The sequence below is a fragment of the Theileria annulata genome, chromosome 2, assembly GCF_000003225.4.
Source record: "Theileria annulata chromosome 2, complete sequence, *** SEQUENCING IN PROGRESS ***".
NCBI classification, from domain to species: domain Eukaryota; phylum Apicomplexa; class Aconoidasida; order Piroplasmida; family Theileriidae; genus Theileria; species Theileria annulata.
In genome coordinates this window covers 1080185-1091890 of record NC_011099.1, presented here as the reverse complement: position 1 = coordinate 1091890, position 11706 = coordinate 1080185, and the positions used below count along the sequence as shown (strand labels likewise).

At 36.9% G+C, this 11706-nt stretch overlaps 6 protein-coding genes across 6 annotated transcripts, besides 5 other annotated features; 5 read left to right on the top strand and 1 right to left on the bottom strand.

Annotated features, from left to right (window-relative positions):
- Nucleotides 1-39: 39 nt before the first annotated feature.
- TA13240 (uncharacterized protein) lies at nt 40-2385 on the top strand (the record flags this gene model as incomplete). Its single annotated transcript, XM_947175.1, has 1 exon — nt 40-2385. One exon carries the CDS (start codon nt 40-42, stop codon nt 2383-2385), a length of 2346 nt encoding a protein of 781 aa, XP_952268.1.
- A 267-nt stretch (nt 2386-2652) lies between these two features.
- On the top strand, nt 2653-4415 carry TA13250 (uncharacterized protein; the record flags this gene model as incomplete). The annotated part of the gene is made up of 4 exons (XM_947174.1): nt 2653-2717; nt 2752-3104; nt 3134-3347; nt 3377-4415. The coding sequence occupies 4 exons, from the start codon at nt 2653-2655 to the stop codon at nt 4413-4415; spliced, it is 1671 nt and encodes a 556-aa protein (XP_952267.1).
- Nucleotides 4416-4848: 433 nt separating this feature from the next.
- TA13255 (uncharacterized protein) lies at nt 4849-7010 on the top strand (the record flags this gene model as incomplete). Its single annotated transcript, XM_947173.1, has 2 exons — nt 4849-6805; nt 6838-7010. 2 exons carry the CDS (start codon nt 4849-4851, stop codon nt 7008-7010), a joined length of 2130 nt encoding a protein of 709 aa, XP_952266.1.
- Nucleotides 7011-7337: 327 nt separating this feature from the next.
- TA13260 (oxoglutarate/malate translocator protein, putative) lies at nt 7338-8273 on the top strand (the record flags this gene model as incomplete). Its single annotated transcript, XM_947172.1, has 1 exon — nt 7338-8273. The coding sequence occupies one exon, from the start codon at nt 7338-7340 to the stop codon at nt 8271-8273; it is 936 nt and encodes a 311-aa protein (XP_952265.1).
- Nucleotides 7395-7448: a sequence feature (4 probable transmembrane helices predicted for TA13260 by TMHMM2.0 at aa 20-37, 120-142, 214-236 and 272-294).
- Nucleotides 7695-7763: a sequence feature (4 probable transmembrane helices predicted for TA13260 by TMHMM2.0 at aa 20-37, 120-142, 214-236 and 272-294).
- Nucleotides 7977-8045: a sequence feature (4 probable transmembrane helices predicted for TA13260 by TMHMM2.0 at aa 20-37, 120-142, 214-236 and 272-294).
- Nucleotides 8151-8219: a sequence feature (4 probable transmembrane helices predicted for TA13260 by TMHMM2.0 at aa 20-37, 120-142, 214-236 and 272-294).
- Nucleotides 8274-8340: 67 nt separating the features above from the next.
- Nucleotides 8341-9497, bottom strand: TA13265 (GTP-binding protein, putative; the record flags this gene model as incomplete). Its single annotated transcript, XM_947171.1, has 2 exons — nt 8341-9070; nt 9100-9497. 2 exons carry the CDS (start codon nt 9495-9497, stop codon nt 8341-8343), a joined length of 1128 nt encoding a protein of 375 aa, XP_952264.1.
- Nucleotides 9498-9729: 232 nt separating this feature from the next.
- On the top strand, nt 9730-11063 carry TA13270 (uncharacterized protein; the record flags this gene model as incomplete). Its single annotated transcript, XM_947170.1, has 8 exons — nt 9730-9979; nt 10019-10238; nt 10268-10347; nt 10386-10552; nt 10588-10718; nt 10748-10870; nt 10900-10973; nt 11005-11063. 8 exons carry the CDS (start codon nt 9730-9732, stop codon nt 11061-11063), a joined length of 1104 nt encoding a protein of 367 aa, XP_952263.1.
- Nucleotides 11064-11203: 140 nt separating this feature from the next.
- Nucleotides 11204-11397: a sequence feature (U2; Rfam:RF00004).
- Nucleotides 11398-11706: the final 309 nt, after the last annotated feature.

Here is an 11706-nt window from a genome sequence, read left to right as displayed (position 1 = left end):
AAATCAAATTCATATCTTCTATAACCTTATTTTTCATTAATGCTCTCTGAAACTGTATGTTCTTTGTGCAGAAGCAACGAATTTTCTAATCAAGATAATCACAACGGACGTTGTACGACGCCGGAATCAAATAATCACTTGAGATACAAGATTCTATCATTTGGAAGTGAATTTAATAAATTTAATGATAAAAAATCACTAAACCTAATCAAAATATTAGATTTAAGTGGAGATGTGGATAAGTTTTCTGATAATTGTTCAATAGAGTGTGAAGAACAAAATGAAGACGAATATGATATTAACAAATCAACGTTTAAAAAGAACTCATATAAAGAAGAACCCTCTGTAGAATTTAAACCGATACAAAACTGTTTTAAAAGGAAAGATGGTCAAACTTCGGAAGAAACAGTAAGTGGAAATGAAGAAGAAGAGTCTAAAATTTGGGGTAAAATTAATGGAAATTTGAATGGGTTGTTTTCTAATAAAGAGGAATCATCAGATAATGAAGATTCAATATATCTGACGATAGGTCCATACGTTCTCCAAGGGAAGAAAGTGGAAACTAGAGCTGGCGAAAACTTTGTTATTCTCCGAAAAGTCCCAAACCACTGCTCCTGTATATGTTCAGATTCAAATTCACACTGTAACCACATAGCATATTATGAAATATGCGGAGTGGTAAACCAGAAAATAGAATTCAAGTCCCGTCCAATCATTTATTATACAGCAGATGATAATCAATCTGATGAGTATTATCTGTATCAATCCAACTTCATAAATACAAATTGGCTCATTTTATCGGCAAATGATGAGATTCTGAATAATATGCTCGATGAGCAGGCATATTTTAAGATAATAAACAACGACTCGGAAAAAAATAAAAAAGCAGTTCTATGTATACTAAACAACACATATTACATAGAAAGAATCGAGTTAGGAGGGACCATTTTGTTGTATTTCCCTATGGCAGAAGTTGAAGAAGCCCATGGAGATGGTAATTTGTTGGTTATAATAGGTTCCTCAAAGTATTCGTATAACCTAATCAGGTCTAATCCAATATTTGAAAATTTGCCAAAAACGTCAAATATTCACATGTCATCACTTCTAGACCAGACGCCAATATCTGACTTGGAAATTTCAGATTATATTCTAGGAAAAAACGAGATGTACCCAAGCTATTATCTATATCAACAAGACGGAACTCTCAGGTACATGGGACATTATTTTTTCGGAGAGTTCACAATTCGAATAATCGAAGCAATTCCAATTTATTTCTCAAAGTATCCAGATAAAAAGAAGAAAGTCACACAATTGACAGTAGGTGAAATTTGGGATATGGTTAATTTCTATCCTGACATTTTTGACTTTGTTCCTCAAGAAGTCAGAAACTTGTCAACATTGTTTCAAACTTTGCTAAAAATCTCGGATGTTGAACAAACTTTCACGACCCTGGATGAATGCATTTCAGTAGCTAAAAGCGAAATGATCAGCGAATTGAACGTTAAACTAAACCTGTTCAAGATGCAAAAATTGATAAGCTGGTGTATCGTTTCAGCAAACTGTCACAGCGAAATAAATTATTACCAGTACACTCGCTATCTTGACAATATTTTATTCAATAAGGCGTTTCCCTCCTATATATTTGATGACTTAATAGAGTATATGCTTAGCTTTCGAACGGATAATGAGCAGTTTTTAGACTACCTCAAAAGTGTAGAATATTACTACAAAAAGATGTCATTTAGTGAAGTTTCTAACTTATTCTCTGACCAAAATAGTACTCAAGCCAACTACAATAAAACTTTTATTATATTTGATAAATCTGGGACCGAATTGTTCATGATGAATGAGTTAGATATTGTATACTCGGATTTATATAAACTACCCTGCCTTAACTATGAAGTTTTTAAAAACAATACTAAAGGACTGACACAACTAAGGTTCAGTTACTCAATGAACAGTTTGTTGCACAATTGCAGATCGCCATTATCACTCCATATTTCATTTTTGGCTGAAAAGGTTGTTGCCATACTCGACTCCAACAGGTGTGTGTTAAAGATATATCCCACGGTAAAGCACGAAGGTCTGAGGGACAACCTCTCTGAACTTTTTAAGTTGAAGAGGAACTGGCATTTGGAAGTTCTTGAAAATAAATTGAAGCATTTCTTCAAGGATAAACCTGCAATAGATATGCTGACGGGAGGGCCGGACTATCATGGGAGATTGTGGATAACAAAGGAAAAAAATAACAGAAATTACGTGAACCAAAATGTAGTTGAAGAAATAAAAAACGAAACTGTAAACATGTGGAAAAAAATGGATGGAGAACTAAAATCAATAAAGGAAGAATCATATATAATAATAAACTGGAATGTGCCAACGTAAACAAAAAGAGATTAATTTGATAAAATTATATATATTTATATATTTTAAAAGATACTGAGGCTTGATATTGTATTGTTTTTATATTTGTTTACCCGATGATTCCAGATTGATATATATTATATCAGTTAGATCATGAATTATATATTTAAATACCTGCATAAACTCCATGTGTTATTTTCTGGAAATTCTATCACTCATAATTATTTATAACAGTTTCTCTATTTTGTTATTTTAGTTACTATAATTTATTAATATTTGTGTACTATAATGAAGTTGAATATATCTTCTGATGACATAAATTTGTTGATTTATCGATATTTGATAGAGAATGGGTATTTTAATAATCTTGGTCAATGTTGTTTTCAGGTATTGTCACACTGCCTTTTCATTTAACAAGGAGGCCAACATTAGTGGTAACCCATACTACGTGAATCATGCTGATAAGATTCCTCCTAATGCATTGGTATCATTTATGCAGAAGGCTATGATTTACATTTACCTGGAGTATCACACTGATGACATAACTGGAGACCAGATTCTGTGTGACGAGACGTTTTCATTCTTTCGCAAACACAACTGTTTCAGGAAGCTGGGTCAGTCCCACGGTTTACCTCTATCGCATTCCATGAACAATAGTCGTGATCGTACCGATAATGTTGAGAGTCACGTAGATAAGAATAGTACCACAAACGAGGTTTCTTCCGACAGTCTCAACTTCGGTTAGTTCATATATTCATATATGGTGTAGATTTATCTAAGAGTGGCTTTGTTCGTGAGGACGTATTGGAGACCAACAGTAGTTTATTTCAACTCAATCACCCTGTTTACGTGGGTCCTCCACAAAGGCGTTTGTCCGACAAATGGCAATTGTATGGTTACCATAAACTCTTCGAATACTTGGATCCTAATCTCTCGACAGTTTGTCATTTCAATCCACTATATGCTGGTTATATTTTAAAGAAGTTAGTTTTCATATTTCAACGATGTTTAGGACTGAGAATGGTCCCTCTAGTCTTTACAAGCTGAACGAGGCTGGCAAGTCCTCCATTTGTGAGATACTACTTCCTCATGCAAAACTGGCTTCATCTGAGTCTGATCCTGGAGTGACTACATCTTCTAGATGGAGGCATGATGGTTTGGTGGTGTTCAGTGGTCATTCTGATGGTAACCTTAACCTGTGGTCATTGGAGGGTCACTTGCTCTCTAGTGTGAAAGTGATGGATTCTCCTGTAACATCTGTAGGTTTTTCTGGAACTAAGGCATATTGGAGCGAGGTTCAGCCTGAATCAGAATCTCCATACTACGTTTCCGCTGGTTGCAAGACTGGTGATGTGTTTGTGTATAGAGTTGACCACAATAATTGCCTCCTAGTAAATCACTTCAAACAGTCTACATGTGTTACTGACTTGGAGTGGCAGAACAATAATCTACTTTCATCGATGACCGCAGATGGGACCCTTACCAACTACAATGTGGAGACAGGTGAGTCTTCACAGCAGTTCGTCCAGTCAAAGAATGGTGTTCCATTCATGGAGTGGGATTACTATGGAAGGTTCCTGGCGATTGTGGACGATTCAGACGCATTGAAGGTGTACAAACCCAGAGAAAATCATGTTAATGGAGACCTATCCGAACTTAAGGGACACAACGGACAACTCATATATGCTTCTTGGTACTCAGGCACAGTAGAAAAGTCATCATCAAGAATATGCACAATAGCAATGGATAAACAGATGATAGTATGGGATGTGACTTCCGGTTCATCACTCATGTCTCTCGCACTCGACCAAGTCCCAACCACCGTCTCAGTCTGTCCAAACGACACCCTAGTCGCAATTAGCTCATATGGAAACAGTGTAAAGATGTATGCTCTACCAAACCTCACACTCTCCTGCTCATTCTATGACAAAACTGTACCCACTAGTATCAGCTGGTCATCTGATAGACAACATCTCGTTTACAATGTTTTCAATCTCCAGAGGTCCCTTGTAGTACCACTTAACACCCTATCATCATTTCAATCTGACTAACTTTCTCTACACATTACATCTCAACTACTCTTGTGGGCATTCATACTTTCTGATGTCGTATGTTTTAATCTACCCATAGTATTAATTTTCTATCTGTTATTTGTTTTTACTAATGTGTTAACTCCATATGTCATTTGAGTATCTCAAAAATGCCATTTGGCTATGGGGCCATGAGTATCCATTTTTAAATTGAATGTGGATGGGATATAATAATTTAATATGTAATCTCTTGATTTCCTCATTAAACTGATTTATCTATGCTCTTCTAACATGTTTAGCTATCTTTGACTTGTTTTAGTTGAAGGTTAGGATGTCGTTTTAACATGTGTGTTTAATGTATAAAATTTGCGTATTATATTTGAAATGATAGAAATTATCGATGTGTAATATGAATGGATATTTATTGATTGATTTGTAATATATTGATATAAGGATGGAGTGCTTTTTGCCTTCTACTGCGTTTGTTACTAGGAAACGTACAGATCTTACAGATAGTTGTGATTCTACAAAATGCGTAGAAGGATCTGATCTGAATTCTGGTAGCGCAAACATAGGTGATGTTTACACCCCTATTGGTAACGCTGGCTGTACTGGGAAGTCCGATGAATACTTGGATTTACCTGGGACGGTTAGTGAGAATGAATCTGTAAAGAAGGAATTTTCGTACTGTAATGAAGTTAATGCTGGTGTGTTTGATAGTGACTTTGCGGATGTTTGTAAATCTCCCCGTATTACATCTGTTGATCGTTTGAACCGATTGAAGAACGAATTTAGTTCTAAGGATATTTCTAATATTTCACAATTTGATCCAACTTTTGATGATTCTGTTTCTATTCCCGTGGATACACTTGAAACTGCTAACTCAAATTCCGGCTCTACATCGCCGTCAACTACTACTCCTGTTAAATCTGTACGTTCATCTACTAGGAGATTGGATGTGTTGAGCAGTATCCGCACGAGGCTGGATGAGCCTCACGTCAACATCAGTGACGATGAGACTAAGAACCCTATACTGGCTAACTCTGTGAGACGTACTAAGGGTCTTTCTTCTAACACTGCTGATGTTCGGAGATCTTTACAGGTTCTTGGTAGTTCTCGTTGTTGGACTGACCGTTTCGAGAATCAGGACCCTGATGCTGATTCCTTATCTGCTACTCAGAGTCCAGTCAGAAGCTTGACTAGTTTGATGAATTCCCAGGCTGACGTTTCCGATTCATCTTTTAGACGACCGCTCTGGGAATCTACTCCTAATTTCACTCCTATCCGATCCATCTCTAGTTTTGACAGATTACCTTACCACTCCTCTAAAGGTGATAGTTTGGATAGGTTTTCTAATACCAGTGTTGCTGAGATGTCCCGGATGCCATTCAACCCTATGTCAAACGTAACATTGACTAGGGAGGAGATGTGCAGGTCCAAACTATCAGGCGAGTTATTAGTTCTCCACAAGCACTTCCAGAATATTTGCACTGTGATCAATCGTTCCATGAAGAGGGATGACAAACCATATTTCCGTATTTTCAGAACTCTAGTTCAACGTCTGTCACGCAGGTCATTCACAATGGATCATTTGAGGAAGATTCTTTGGCTCGCTCCCAACCTGATTAGTGTAAAATGGGTACTGATAAGTGAGTCTTTCAGGAAGAAGTATCCTACTGAGTACAAAGAGTCTACCGATAAGGTTTATGATATAAACATAAGGATCCTTCGTCCGGACCTTTCTTGCTGCTACAATAACCAGGACTACGAGAAAGCCTGTTTCCTCTTCAAGACTATTTTATGCACTTGGTCACTAAAGTGCGATTCTGAGAATTTGGTGGATTTCGACGTTCCCATGGCTGATCTTCCCGAGAAGAACCTTAGGTCCAACTTATCTACTCCCATCAGGGACACTACTCCATTAAGTACTAATAGAATCAATACTACTAGAATGAATGATACTCCCATGAGAGGTTTTACACCCAGAATGAATACAACTCCCATGAGTACTCCTAGGATGAATGATACTCCAATCAGGGATACTACTCCAGTTCGAAGTGTACTCAGGTCTGATTTGTTTGGCTGCCTGGATAACACTCCTTGCAAGTCATACAAGATGGCTGAAGACTCTTTCGAAACTTCATCGAAAAGGATGAGGACCGATAGTATTTCCCCATTGTCGGTTGACCTCCTGGACACCCCTGGTATGAATCGGATTCGTGAGAACCTTAAAAAGTTAGCCGAGAGTAATCAAGCCCCTGATCCTCAGAATGATTTGAAGTTCTGGATCGATATGCGGTGGTTCACCAAGATTCTTCTAGAAATAATAGTCAGCGACACTTCACCTATCATGAAACTTGAGTTTCTAGTCGATTTCATACTAAAGTACGGGTCGAGGAAAGTAACACAAGGTAACACTTAAATATCATATAAACGTATTTAGATCAAGTTACAAGGTGGATTGACACATTGTCCGAAATCGACCCCTGTATTCTACACAAGGGCATCTCTAAATTTGAAGACTATACTACAGTTCTGACAATCAACAAGTCGGCCTCCTTCGACAATGCCTTGGATTACATTAATCAGAAAATCAAAACTTTAAAATCATTTTAATCTAATCAAGTCCTTTTATCCCATTTATCTTCATAGACTCACTACTCAGACTTATCCTGTCAATTATCACCTTTGGTGAATCTATGTAATAAATCCACTCTCCATTCTCCTTTTTAAATATTATATTTTGTATTATCTACACATTATTTATCTCTTATATTTAATAAAATTCTTGAAAATTTTTTCATATCATTCTCAATTTTTATCACTATATTTTTAATCTTTTTATTATTTTACTTTTATTTTTTATTTTTTTAGTTAAAATTTTTATTATGAGTTTGATTTTATCTCTTAAATTTATCATATAGCTTTATCTTTGTTAGAATCATGTCCGATTATCATTTGCCATTTCTTCCTCAACCAATGAGGAAATACGTAACCCCTTACATTCCATTTGCTTTAGGAGGTCTTTCTGGATGCACTTCAACCCTGATTATTCAGCCGGTAGATATGATCAAGGTTAGAATCCAAGTACTGGCATCCACACAAAATCTCAAATCGTCCCCTTTTACAGTATTTTCAAACATTTTGAAGAATGAAGGTGTTTTATCATTTTATAAAGGACTGGACGCAGCGTGCGCAAGACAGCTTCTATACACAACCACAAGATTGGGGCTCTTCAGAACCACGTCAGACTACCTCAAGAAAAGGAACAACTCAAACACTATACCATTCTATCAAAAGTGTGTCCTGAGTTTGTTTTGTGGAGGTGTCGGAGCGGTTGTGGGAAATCCGGCAGATTTGGCGTTGGTCCGAATGCAGTCAGACCTGTCCCTGCCAGCTGAACACAGAAAGAATTATACAGGACTATTCAACACAATATATAAAATAGTTAGAGATGAAGGCCTGTTTAATTTGTGGAAGGGGTCTTTTCCTACAGTTGTTAGAGCCATGAGCCTGAATTTGGGAATGTTGTCTTCATTTGAACAGTCAAAGGAGTTTTTGGCCAAGTATCTGAAGGAAGGAACATTACCACACCTTTGCCTTTCCAGCGCAGTGGCAGGGTTTTTCGCAGTCACCCTTAGCCTTCCGTTCGATTTTGTGAAGACGTGCATACAGAAGGAAAGTCAGAAAGGAGCTGGCTATAACGGTATTCTGGACTGTATTGTGAAAAACTACAAGCAAGGAGGAGTTTTAAGGTTTTATTCATCATACGCTACATATTATGTTCGCGTAGCTCCTCATGCAATGCTAACGTTGATCCTAATGGACACATTTACAAGGTTTCTCAAGAAAAAGGATCCCGCCCAAGAGAAGAAGTAATAGTATATATGTTTATACCACGTGGACATTTAAATATTATGGCAACATGTTTTAAAAAATTAAAACATTAAGGTGTTAAAAGTTTAATTTCATAGCTTTCAACTAGTTCACGCTTAGTATATGTTACATTTCGTGGGTACAGCAAGTCTCGAATGGTTCTCACACACCTATCGAGACCAAGTCGGTGAGTTGCGGAAGTGGCAACCACCGGAATTTCAGGCTGAGAGTCCAGCAATTTATAGTACAGACTGTCCAAATTGAAGAGGGTATTCCTGTGAATCATGTCACACTTGGTCATTATGATCATCTCAAGCTTGGAATCGACGAAAGTCTTTGAACCGGATACTATTTCCCTGAGAGATTTGAGAGTCTCCATGTGGTCTCCATCTTCAGCGGCACTTATAACGTATGCTATTAGTTTGGACCTATAAAGGTGCCTGGTGATTTTTTTTACCATGTCCTTATCAGTATTCTGGGAAAGTGGAGGCAAGTCCATTACACGTATATCAACTCCATCCAAAAATTTAATTAGTGCGATATGAGGTCTGGTTGTAGACCCTTCCTCTGGTCCTATCCTAGTCATATAAGAGGTGAGTGAGCTAATTAGAGAAGTCTTTCCACTATTTGGTAGACCAATGAATGCAACGTCGTTAAAGAGTCTCAGCTCAAGTTCTAAAGTTATTGACTCTCCTACTTCAGCTAGTCTATTATCATGTTTCTTAAAGCATGAGGGGCCGAGCCCTCCTCTACCTCCACGGGCTATCAGCAGTTTTTCATCTGGGTTTAGAAACTGGTGCCTACAATTTGTTAAAATTACTTTTGTTACCAGAATATACATCGAGTTCGGTCATCTCTTCTGACTCTCTTTCTTAAAATCGACCCCAGTGGTATATTTATTACTGTATCAGATGCATGGAGTCCTCTGCTTGTTCCATGAGCGTTTCCTCCACTTTTCCCCTTTATTACACTCTCTATGTGTATAAAGTCGCTTACAAGGTGTGTTGCTTTGAAGTAGACACTTCCTCCATGGCCTCCATATCCTGGCCCATTTAATTTTTTTGACCTTTTTTGGTTTTCTACTGGGCTTCCTCCTGCTCCTCCCACACACTTGAGCCTTAGATAATCTACAAAAGGCTTCTGGTACCTTGGAAAAGATTCTGCGTTTCTTATTGAGACTAGTTCAGACAAGGTTTTGGCTACATCTTTGGTTATCTTTGTGGTCATTACATCCTCAACTCTAGTTAACAATGTGTATAATATACAAACTAGTTAAAATGAGCTTTCTAATAATTTAATTATGGATAAACTCATATTTTACAACCTACAATAAATTTAAAATAAATTTACATAATCTTCCAGAATATATTAGCATCAATGTTCAAAATATAGAATGATTCTACACAAGCACTATTTATATATTTGTTTGTTTTCAAACTATGTAAATTTTTAATATATTATGTATTTTGTAAAATATTCTTCTAATTTCTTAATTTCTAGATGTAGTTTCTCAAATTCTATTATCTCAACAAACATTAATTGTAGAACCCTCTCCTATTATCGCAATTTTGTTGAATTTAAACCCAGAAATTTATTTAATCCTCCAGTGTATCTTTGTAAATCAAATGTTGTTTCTTTTTACTCAACTCGTTCTGATAAGTTGGAAAAGTCGTCTAATTTGAACCATATACCTAACTTATCTTCTACAGGTACTACTCTTATTTCTCCTATCTAACTTATAATTTTAGAATCTGATAAAATTGAGACTCCTGATGACTCTAAGCCTTACTTTGTTCAGTTTGACTCCAAGGCTCTAACTTTCGACCCGAACCATGCTCTCGAGTACACTAATCGTATTCTGGATGATCCCATCAGCGACATTTCTGTTTCCGAGACCTCCAAGTTTCTCCTTCCTTTCCCCAACTGTGACTTGCCTCGTTTTTTGGAGGTTTTAACTAGGCCTTTCAGGTACTTTATTGGCAAATTTACTTCATTAGGGAGAGTTACTTGTACGAGCCTGCCTCCACCATGGTTCACCTTTGTGTTGAACGTCTTGAAAATGACCGACTTACTGAGAGTATTAATTATTTTTTAGTTTATTTTTACTTTTTTTAGTTTTTGACATTGGAGATGGTTATAACAAGAGGGCCTATTTTTTGACTTTACATGTTTGGATTCTCTACCGTAGGGCCATGATTGAGATTCCTGAGGGGATTCTTCTCAAGAACTACCTTCTTGAGATTTTCTACGAAGTTTTTAGGCACTGGTTACGTCGTCGTAAGGTATTTTATTTTTACTTCTTAATTTTATTAATTAGGTTCCCGAGTATTTGTTCACTAGGGAATACTACAACACTCAGAACCACATGATTAAATTTCTTCTCGAGTTGGACAAATCTACTGAGGACGAGGATCTTTATCCTTTCAGGCTTTCTGAGACCATCCGAGTGTACGCATAAAATCATTTATTTTTTTTAGCTTAATGTATGAGAACGATGTTTCTCAACAAACTCTCGATCTTCTTGTAAAGTACCTTCTAAGGCAGTTTTTTCATCTTTTTAACATTGATAAGAGGTACTTTATTAACGCGATGTTTCTATGGTTTGTTTTTATTTTTCTAAAAATTTCAGGGCCGACGTTGAGCCTATTTGCAAGCCTGCTAGACTCTTAAAGAGACCTATGCTCCAGCTTATCAAATATGGAGGTACGTTTCTCAACTCTCATTTACTTCTCAGGATACAGGGGCGTTGATGTCAAGAAGATCGAATCTCAAGACAAAAAGAAACTGACCTAATTAATATACTAAATTTTATATACACTAAATGGTATCTCCGTGCTCATCTTCAAACTATATAAACTATATATAAACCAATACATACATATTATCTAGAAAGTTTTGAAGTATTATTGATTGTTAGCCCCGGAGGGCTGTTTGTGGGTGCACCGCTCAACCCGGGAGTGTAAGGGGAAGGCAACGCGATAAGAGAGTGACGAGCAAGCTCGGTAAATCTCTTAACCCAACGAAAAATAACCGTGATAATACAGAGTCCAGTTGGACCCGTATCAGCTATCACGCTGATAAGAACAGGTACTACAAATTGATCTTAGCCAAGAGGCCGAGAAGGTATGGGCGGTTCAGGGTCCCCATGGTACCCATGGTATCTCAGCACTCGGGGCGGGTGGATATAATTTTACCCCATAGAATATGATTAAATTTGATATATCTCATGATTCCAAAGATCAATTCGTTAAATTCCCCCTATTCCAATTTTTAAATATAATGTTTGTTTGGAAATCCGAATAGAATATCTAATGTGTTTGCTAGTTTTCTAATATTACATCCTTCCTTGTTCAATTGTCTCGAAGATTTATTTATCTCCCATTTTTAGACATTCTATCCCTTCAGTTCTCTTGTATAACTATTTATCTTTCTGTTA